This window comes from Microplitis mediator, chromosome 6 (genome assembly GCF_029852145.1).
Source record: "Microplitis mediator isolate UGA2020A chromosome 6, iyMicMedi2.1, whole genome shotgun sequence".
Classification (NCBI taxonomy): domain Eukaryota; kingdom Metazoa; phylum Arthropoda; class Insecta; order Hymenoptera; family Braconidae; genus Microplitis; species Microplitis mediator.
The window spans coordinates 20,679,406-20,690,184 of NC_079974.1; the positions used below are offsets into that span (position 1 = coordinate 20,679,406).

A 10,779-nucleotide genomic window follows, 5' to 3' on the forward strand; every position below is an offset into this window, starting at 1 on the left:
TTAATAAATAATAAATTGTGGTCTTTTTATAAATACATGTTTGTTTTTAAATGACTCAAGTTACCAGACAATTCAAAATTTTCAAATTTTTTTTTAATGAATTGTTTAGAAGAAAAAAAAAAACCAAAAATATGCACATGTAGAAAATTAAAAAAACTATAAGTGCAATTTTTTAAAACTTGAAAATAAAAATGACAGTAACTAATTTTTATAAATTAATTATTAATACTAACAAATAATTAAGTAAAAATAAATAAATCTTCAAAAAATAGTGAAATTTATTTTGAGAAAAATAGTTTAAAGTTTAGTTTTATAAATATTATATACAATTATTAATAAATAATAAATTGTCGTCTTTTTATAAATACATGTTTATTTTTAAATGACTCAAGTTACCAGACAATTCAAAATTTTCAAATTTTCTTTCAATTAATTGTTTAGAAGAAAAAAAAAACCAAAAATATGCACATGTAGAAAATTAAAAAAGCTATAAGTGCAATTATTTAAAATATTTTTTTTCATACTTTATCGCTTTGAAAAAAAATCCAATTGTCGGCTAACTTCAGTACCATACTTGTAAATTTTAAATCAGTTATAATATACGTCAGTAATCTCCATCAGAATCAGAGTCTGTTTCCTGTTCATAAGGATTCGGTGGTGGTGCTGGTGAAGTCGATCCCTCAATTTCTTCTTCACTTTCATCAGCTTTCCTTTCACTGCCACTCAAAGCATATCGTCTCCAAGGATATCTAATTTAAAAAAACTTCCATTAAAATTTTCCATCAACAAATGAACAATAAAAAATTAAATTACCTTTTCTTATGGTCGAAACACTCTTCAATAAAAATATGTGAGACAATCTTAGCGTGTCCTTTGAGCTGCTGATGCTTGGGCGTGTTTTTAAAAGCGCAAATAAGATGAGTGCATCTGTTGGTTGTCGTATTAGGATCGGCGACGTACTTGGCGCCCATTTTAAACGCTTTCCTACGAATTTCATCCCGTTGCGGGTTCACGTACCCGCTCAGCGAAAACGTAACGTCTTCTAGCAGCTTAGAAAATTCCTTCCTCGCCTTGGGAACTTCAGCGACTTTGGGTTTCTTACATGGCGGAGATTTGTCGCGATTCGGAGCTGGTAATTTTTTGCAAGTCTTGCAAAGTACATCTGAATTTTTAGCGCAGACTGAACATTTGCCATCACCATCACCATCAGTACTATTTATCCTATTAGTTAATTTATTTTTACTCTCATCAGGTTTCGAAGTCGAAGCTTTGGGTTCCACTTTGTCTATTTTAGTCTTCTGTTTATCATTTGTTTGCTTAGGAGTTCTTTTGACCTCAGCTGGAATGATGTCACCAAAAGGTGTCCTGGCAACATCACACAATCTTCCATTTTTATTATTACTACTGTCATTATTATAATTATTACCTGAAGTTGAACTAAAACTATCATTTTTCTTACCAAAAACTTCATCGCTTTTCCCAGCCTCCAATTTCTCCAACAGCGGCCTCTTCTTTGGCTTCTTATCATCACTTTCTTGACGTTTATTAAAATTATTTACCCCAGTTTCCTTGATCTTATCCACCAGGTCTTCCTTATAACTCTTCTGCTTATCAGGAAACAATTTCATGTATCGTTCCTTGAAGCTCAACTTAGACTTGTTCTCACTGTCATCGGTCTTTAGTTTAAATCTCCCAAAGACGTCAATTCCCATATCAACTTCAACTTCAGTCCTTAGAGTAATAAATGACAGGCCAAATAATTCTTTCAAATTAGCAGACTGCATGCAAGTTACCTTGACACGATCGAATTTTATTTTCATGGTATCAGAGTTTAGTTCCTTTTTAGTAAACAGCTGGACCTGGTCTTTGAATTTATTGTTGGCAGCCTCGTCGTGTGTCAGGAACTGGTGGTTGACAATAGGGACCCAGTTGTCAGGTTCATCGGAAGTTGATGCGGTGATAACTACGACACAGGAACGATAATTACCAACGTCAAGGCCGATTATGCAAGTTGGTTCTGGAAGGTGGAAAATTACTGTCGCCAACATCTCCCCAGGTTTTGCGCACTTCCATGGTCCGGGTGGTGGATTGTGCAGGAGATTTGATGCTGGGTAATTTGGATGTTCTGATGAGCAGCTTATTATTTTTTCTAATTTAATAATCATGTTTTTTTATTCATTTATCAATAATTTTTTATTTCAAAACATAACCTCACTTGTAAATATAAAACGCAATTAAAACACTTGAGTAATTTTTAAATTTTAAATTTTGTTTTTTTTTAATTGACGTTTATTAATTTTTTTTTAATCAACTTGTTTGTTTTTTTAAATAAATTGACAAAAATAATTGTTTTTATAAAAGCATGATGTCAGTTGCGGAAACAAAACAATTATTTTTAGCGGGAATTTGAATGAAAAATTCAGTGACATCTTGTGTCATGAAATTTTAAGTTTTCTACATGAGAGTGGCTATTGGCACACTCTCGTGCTAGCACGGGCATGTATTCAACGTTTACTTTTATTTTATTTTATTCATATATTGTTACCCTGATATCCAAGTTGGAGAGAAACTGACTTGGTATATTACACTTATCCAAAAAATTAAAGGAACAAGAAAATTTTATAAATTTTTTAGTGATTTTTGGAAGGCTGTATTTTCGTGAAAAATGATCGTATCGGAAAAACAAAAAAAGCAAATTGAAGCTTGAAATCTCTAGTTTGAAGATTTTTCAGCAAAATAATTTTTTGAGCCACGGTTTTTGCGGAATCATAAGAAAAAGGTCGAGACAAAATTTTTCCAAATTTTTTAGTTTCGTTTTTTAGGTCTACGGAAAAAAATTTTTTTTTTCTCTTTACCTTACATTTACTGAATAAATAATGCAAAAAATTTTGTCTCGACCTTTTTCTTATGATTCTGCAAAAATCGTGGCTTGAAAAAATCTTTTGCTGAAAGATCTTTAAACTAGAGATTTCAAGCTTCAATTTGCTTTTTTTGTTTTTTTCGATACGATTATTTTTCACGAAAATACAGCCTTCCAAAAATTCATAAAATTTTTTTGTTCCTTTAATTTTTTGGATAAGTATAGTTGTTATAAATATAAATCTAGTTAATGGAACTAAAATTTTGAAGTTACTGTAATTGAGTTAAATGTAGGCAGGATATGGATTTTTAATCTTTTTTCAAAACTTAATGATTGAGTAAATAAATGTTTTTAAATCACCAAAAAGTTTTTATCAAAAACTTTTTCTCAAACATATTTTTTGTTGCAAAAATATTTTTTTCTAAAAAAATTATTTTTCAAAGAATTTTTTTTTCCAAAAAATTTTTTTTCTTAATTTTTTTAAGAAACTTCAGTTGTTAAAAGTATTTTGAAAATAGAAATAAATATTTATATCAATTATTTATGATAAATTGGAATACTTAAACTGCACTGTCGTACAAAAATTTTCGATTTAAGCATAAAAATATGTTGACTTTGAGAAAAAAAATTTTGATTCAACATAAAAATTGTAAGATAATTATTTACTTGGTGCAAGAAAATTTTGATGTTCCGAATCATTAAAGAAAAGTGTTCTTGAATCAAGAACATTTTTCTTGATTCGAGTTAATTTTTTTTCGATGTAGTTATAATTCGCAAAAATATCGGATAATTTTAAAAAACATTTAGGATCAATATAAATAGCTGACAAATTTTTTCCTTTAGCTAATAAGGTTCTTCATTTGTACGTTATGAAAACCTAAATGCGTCTTTCAAATTTTAGTTTCTCTACACTGTAAAATATTATTGGCCTCGGTGAAGTGTAAATGTCTATGTAAAAATTGTGGTGTGAAAATTACACTAAGTATCGTATTAAATTTAGGCGGTGTGAATTAGAAAATTTTCCTCCGTCAAGCGTGTACATGTGTAATTTATGATAATTTTGCGTTTAAAGCAAATAATCATGAAAAAATTAAAATGTTCAAAACACAAGTTAATATCTTAATAATAAAATTGCTTAAAACATATGCATGGAGGAGAGGAAAGTCACCAGTACCAGGCAGCAGTAGCGGAAGTAGTTCGATGCTCGCCACGAGATCGCGCCTAGCCGCTGTGTAGTGTCCCTGGCAAGATACATATCTCAGAACTGTTAAATTCCAAAGTTATCAACATTACCAGTGTCAGTACAACTCTGTCATTTGACAAAGTGACTATTACATTTATGGATTGTATTATAGTTTATCCTATATTACATCAAGACATTAATGTTTTCTATCAATGGTTCAATAAAAACTTTATCTTTGAAATTAAACTTATATACCAATTCGATGTATAAAATTGTCCTGGACGATTTTTCATTTAGGCCGGTTTTGACCGTCGTCCGCACCTTGATAACTCGATCGAGGTCTTCAACGCGGCCAGCCTCGACTCTTTCCTATCGGAGCCTTTCTACTTTTGTCCAGGGATTCTCTCTGGCAACCAAATCGCGGCCCATCTTGTTCTTCACTTCTAGTGCTCTCTATGAAAAATAATAGTTTTTCGATAATTTTGGAAAAATTGTAATGGCGCTTTTTCTCAGAGAATAAAAATTTAAAAATTTTTTGCAGACTGCAGAGACAAAGCGCTCCAGATTAGTAACACCTATTAAGTCACTACCGGGAAATCAGCCCCAAGGTTTTTATTTTTCATAAAATTATTTTCAATAAAAAAATTAATTTTTATTCAAATTTATAAACTAATAAATTCATAATTTTTTTTTTAATCATGCCATTTTTAAAAATTGGAGTTCGTAAGAAGATTGGATGTATTTATGACGTCATCCAAGTATAGAATCAAGTTACACTGCTTTATATTGATTTCTCTTTCTTTGTCGTTTATTTAATTATTCTTTTGCACGCCTCATAAGCGAAGCGTTGAGGTAGTGCTCCACTCTCAACACGTCAAGGTCAAGCAATTTTTATTAGTATGCCAGAGAGTGTCAATGAAGTGTTGAGCTAACTTTCAAAACCAGCTGACGAATAAATCTACTCCGTTTAGAAATATTTTAATTATTAATTGTTTTGTCATTAATTAAATAAGATAGATGTCTAGTATTTGTAATTCACCAAAAAAAAAAATTTAATGATTTGATTAAAATTTTTTTACAGGACATTGAGTAATTTAAAAATTACCTCAGTACTTTGTTTTAAATTCATCATTTTAAAAACTTTATGATTCTGAAGTTAACAGACAATAAAAAATTTTCGGATTTTTTTTCAACAAATAAATTACAAAAAAAAAAATCTAAAAATATGCACATGTAAAAAATTTAAAAAACTAAAAGTGCAATTTTTTCAAATATTTTTTTTTTCTTATTTATCGTTTCAAATAAATTTCAAAAATTATTAGACGTCGGCTAACTTCAGTATCATTAACAATTTTCGGTTTTTATTTCAACAAATCAATGTGAGTGTGAAGACATGAGAAAATTTATAAATTGTAAATAAATAAATAAATGAAATTTAAATAAATACGCGTACTGTTATTATTATTTTGCAACCTTTTATTCGACTTTGCTGATCAGGTCATAAAAAATTTCATTTCTTGCTCTATCCTTCCTAATCAATTGACTGACATTTGTCATAAGCCTAACATTTTTTTATCCTAATTAACGATTATTTATAAATATCAAATATCATTTTAAAGTTTCATAGAACAAAATACTAGATTGTAAATAAAAAAACTCATGTTCATTTTATCAAGTTGATTTTTAAATATTTTCTACTAAAAAATAGCGATAAGTAAGGGCTGATTCACGCAGATTTTTGCAATTGTGCTGACGAAAAGCGAAGAGCGAAATTTAATGAGTGTAAATGTAGCAGGCATCGGATAACAAATCAAAAAATGATAATAATTAAAAAAGACAAAACTCATGCCTTTATTTTTGAAAAATCTGATGATGGTATTTTTAAAATTTTTTAAATTTTCATTAATTAATTCAATAAATTCATCTTTTGATTTTTTAAAAAATTTTGATATCAAATATAAAGCCAGAAAATGATAATAAATTTAAAAAAAAAAAATTCATACCTTTATTTTTAAAACATCTGATGATGGTATTTTTTAAATTTTCATTAATTCTTTTAATATCTTCATCTATTGATTTTTTAAAAAATTTTGATATCGGATAACAAATCAAAAAATGATAATTAAAAAAAAAAATGCTTTTATTTTTTAAATTAAAAATCTAACGATGAAGATATTAAAAGAATTAATGAAAATTTTAAAAATTGAAAAAACACCATCGTCAGATTTTTCAAAAATGAAGAAATGATGATTTTTTTTTTTTGTGTAATGAATTTTTGCGAAGTCATGAGCTCCAGAAAAAACTAATATATTAATTTAAAAAATGACTGAAACCATCATTTTTTAATAAAAAAATATGTTCAATTATCAAATTTGATAAATATTTGATAATGGGTTGCTTTGTGAGAGCTTCCTAAAATTTTGTTTTTGAATTTAAAATTTTTTGGCGCGTAAAAAAAGTATTTTCATCATTACCATTTGTAGATAATTTCCCGAAAAATAAATCCCCCCTAAGCGAATTTCTGAAAAGTGCTCCAATTCGGAGATATCTTTAACTAAACTTTTTTTTAAGGGCTAAGAGCTAACTTCAGGGTCATGCAGGCATGAGACAAATTTATAATTACAAATAAATGAATTAAATAATTAAAAATATAAAAATAAAAGAATGTGGGCATGGGTGCCGTAAGATTACGGGTTATTTACAAAGTGTCCCGTGCGCATGCGTGAAAGTGGAGAAAATCTACATTACCAATTTAAAAAGTGGCAGCGTAAATTATTCAAATATGAATAAATATGTTCCGAGATCACTTCAAATATTACAAAAGTCGTAATCCATCTCCGAAATTTGAAGACGTCATTGATATTAATAATTCCACAAAAGTAATATATCAATTTTTTATTCGCTAATTTAAATTTTGAATTTACATTCTTTGATTTAATATTTTTAGGTTAGACAAGTATCTGCTAAATGGATATTAAAATGCCCAAGAGTATTTGCTTTAGGATTGACAGATGTATCATCATGGAAAATATATGAATTTAATGATATACCAGGTATAGAAAATTTTATTGATAATGATACTAAAGTCAGGTGACGTCTAAAAATTTTTGGATTTTTTTTAAAATGACAAATAATAAAAAATTAAATATTTTAAAAAATTGCACTTATAGTTTTTTAAATTTTCTACATGTGCATTTTTGTTTTTTGTTTTTTACTGACAGATTCGTTGGAAAAAAAATCCTAAAATTAGTAGTCTGTCATCCATCAATAATTATTGATGATAAGTTTTTTTAATGATGTCTATTTTAAATTTTAAATTCAAAAATAGGTTTAATATTTATTAAAAATCCATTTACGTCTGCTGGACAACGTCACTGGATCACAAAGTGCCTGAGAGATTACCCGAGGAAGCCAAATAAATTAAATATAGATGCGCATGGTCTTCTGGAAGACAACGAGACCTGGTGGGATGTTTGTACGAGAAGCGACGACCGTGCGGTTGGTTTGATTCCTAAATCGCGTTGGGCAACGATGGGGTACCATCATAACTGGGATACTAAACATTACTCTGAAGATATACGAACAGAAATGCCAGGAGATTTAGCTGAGATGTCAAAAGTATTTGCCGAAGCACTTGGATTTAAAGATTTTAATGCTGAAGCCGCTATAATTAATTACTATCGCATGAACTCAACCCTTGCTGGTCATACTGATCATTCGGAAGTTGATCTTCATGCCCCGTTGATCTCCATAAGCTTTGGACAGACAGCGGTTTTTTTAATCGGGGGTTCAAAGCTCGAGGATCCAGCCAATGGTATTTTTATTCGCAGTGGCGATGTTGTCATCATGACCGGGCAGTCGCGTTTGAATTATCATGGAGTTCCCAGGATTTTAGCTGATGAATCCTTGACTTGGGAACTAGATGAAGGCATTTGTTTAAATAGTGATCATGACTGGAGTAAAGCCAAAACTTTTATCAATGAAACGAGGATCAATATCAATGTCAGACAAGTTTTGAAACCTGGACAGCGTAATTTGTGTTAAAGTATTTGATTATTTATTTATAAATATAAATATATTTTGTTGTACAGTTTAAATAAATTTTATATTAAATTATGATAATTAGTAGGAAAAAAAATTTTTAATGAATAGAAAGTCATCTAGTTAATGGACAGTTGGAGACATTGATTATATTTTCAGCAATTAATGCCATTCAGTAAGAAAATATATCTAATTATTTATACTCATGTACTGGGCTGGTATATCGTGAGTTTCCGAGTGGCTGATTGATTAAATGCTGGATCTTTTATTAAAGATTTCAATATTATGTTCGTGGCTTCTTTTATTGCAGAGTTTAGGATAAAATTTTGTGATGCCACTGGAATATTTTTAACCATTTTAATTCTTAATTTTTAAATAGACTAGAGATCACTGAAATCAAGGAATTAATTTTGATAAAATCTTTCGGTGTTTAGCCGTCTGATAATCAAATTATTTATAAGACATAAATATTTAAAGTAATTTACTCGTAATATCGAATTTTTTTATAAAAACTTATAAATTATCGGACATCTGCTAATTTGCGTATCATCAATACTCATAAATGTGAATTTAGCAGACATGAGAAATTTTATAAATAAATAAATGAACTAAAATAATAAAATTTAAAAAATGCGCGTACTGATTTTTCATTAATATAAATATGACAGTAGTTGGCGGACATCTAACAATTTTTTAAAATTTTTAAATAATAAAATGAAATTGTTTAAACAAAAAACCAAAAAATGGACTTTTAGAAGATTCTACAATCAGTACACGCTTTTTCTTTTATTTTATCAATTGAATTCTTTTATTTTTTTGTATGTAATTTAAAAATTGTCTTATGTCTGCTACTTTTACACTCATGATATAATAGGTATTGGCGTAACTAAGTAATAAATAAATTTTCAAAAAATAGTGAAATTTATTTTGAGAGAAATATTTCAAAGTTTAATTTTATAAATATTATATACAGTTATTAAAAAATAATAAATTGTGGTCTTTTTATAGATACATGTTTATTTTTAAATGACTCAAGTTACCAGACAATTCAAAATTTTCAAATTTTTTTTCAATGAATTGTTTAGAAGAAAAAAAAAACCAAAAATATGCACATGTAGAAAATTAAAAAAGCTATAAGTGCAATTTTTTAAAACTTAAAAATAAAAATGACAGTGACTAATTTTTATAAATTAATTATTCATACTAACAAATAATTAAGTAAATAATAAATAAATTTCCAAAAATAGTGAAATTTATTTTAAGAAAAATATCTTAAAGTTTAATTTTATAAATATTATATACAGTTATTAACAAATAATAAATTGTGGTCATTTTATAGATACATGTTTATTTTTAAATGCCTCAAGTTACCAGACAATTCAAAATTTTTAAATTTTTTTTTAACGATTCGTTTACAAGAAAAAAAAAACAAAAAATATGCACATGTAGAAAACTAAAAAAACTATAAGTGCAATTTTTTAAAACTTGAAAATAAAAATGACAGTAACTAATTTTTATAAATTAATTATTAATATTAACAAATAATTAAGTAAATAATAAATAAATTTTCAAAGATAGTGATTTGTTTACAAGAAAAAAAAACCAAAAATATGCACATATAGAAAATTAAAAAAACTATAAGTGCAATTTTTTTAAATGTTTTATTCATAATTTGTCGCTTTGAAAAAAAATCCAAAAATTGTCGGCTAACTGCAGTATCATATTTTTAAACTTAAAATCAGTTATAAAATATGTCAGTTATCTCCATCAGAATCAGAGTCTGTTTCCTGTTCATAAGGATTCGGTGGAGGTGCTGGTGAAGTTCATGCCTCTATTTTTTCTTCACTTTCATCAGCTTTCCTTTCACTGCCACTCAAAGCATATCGTCTCCAAGGATATTTAAGTATCTTTACCCCAGTTTCCTTGATCTTCTCCACCAGTTCTTCCTTATAACTCTTCTGCTTATCAGGAAACAATTTCATGTATCGTTCCTTGAAGCTCAACTTAGACTTGTTCTCACTGTCATCGGTCTTCAGTTTAAATCTCCCAAAGACGTCAATTCCCATATCAACTTCAACTTCAGTCCTTAGAGTAATAAATGACAGGCCAAATAATTCTTTCAAATTAGCAGACTGCATGCAAGTTACCTTGACACGATCGAATTTTATTTTCATGGTATCAGAGTTTAGTTCCTTTTTAGTAAACAGCTGGACCTGGTCTTTGAATTTATTGTTGGCAGCCTCGTCGTGTGTCAGGAACTGGTGGTTGACAATAGGGACCCAGTTGTCAGGTTCATCGGAAGTTGATGCGGTGATAACTACGACACAGGAACGATAATTACCAACGTCAAGGCCGATTATGCAAGTTGGTTCTGGAAGATGGAAAATTACTGTCGCCAACATCTCCCCAGGTTTTGCGCACTTCCATGGTCCGGGTGGTGGATTGTACAGGAGATTTGATGCTGGGTAATTTGGATGCTCCGATGAGCAGCTTATTATTTTTTCTAATTTAATAATCATGTTTTTTTATTCATTTATAAATAATTTTTTATTTCAAAACATAATCTCACTTGTAAATATAAAACGCAATTGAAACACTTGAGTAATTTTTAAATTTCAAATTTTGTTTTTTTTTAATTGACGTTTGTTGATTTTTTTTTTAATTAATTTGTCTGTTTTTTTAATTGAATTGACAA

General features: G+C 28.4%; 3 protein-coding genes across 3 annotated transcripts; 1 reads left to right on the top strand and 2 right to left on the bottom strand.

Moving 5' to 3' along the window:
- Window positions 1-331: 331 nt before the first annotated feature.
- Window positions 332-2,515, bottom strand: LOC130669603 (DNA repair protein XRCC1). The gene is made up of 2 exons (XM_057472590.1): window positions 814-2,515; window positions 332-749 (listed from the first exon to the last, which is right to left on the bottom strand). The coding sequence occupies exons 1-2, from the start codon at window positions 2,163-2,165 to the stop codon at window positions 605-607; spliced, it is 1,497 nt and encodes a 498-aa protein (XP_057328573.1). The 5' UTR covers window positions 2,166-2,515; the 3' UTR covers window positions 332-604.
- A 4,154-nt stretch (window positions 2,516-6,669) lies between these two features.
- LOC130669604 (nucleic acid dioxygenase ALKBH1-like) lies at window positions 6,670-8,978 on the top strand. Its single transcript, XM_057472591.1, has 3 exons — window positions 6,670-6,922; window positions 6,991-7,096; window positions 7,372-8,978. The coding sequence occupies exons 1-3, from the start codon at window positions 6,836-6,838 to the stop codon at window positions 8,085-8,087; spliced, it is 909 nt and encodes a 302-aa protein (XP_057328574.1). The 5' UTR covers window positions 6,670-6,835; the 3' UTR covers window positions 8,088-8,978.
- Window positions 8,979-9,595: 617 nt separating this feature from the next.
- LOC130669605 (DNA repair protein XRCC1-like) lies at window positions 9,596-10,748 on the bottom strand. The gene has a single exon (XM_057472592.1). The coding sequence runs from the start codon at window positions 10,601-10,603 to the stop codon at window positions 9,908-9,910; it is 696 nt and encodes a 231-aa protein (XP_057328575.1). The 5' UTR covers window positions 10,604-10,748; the 3' UTR covers window positions 9,596-9,907.
- Between the last annotated feature and the right edge of the window lie 31 nt (window positions 10,749-10,779).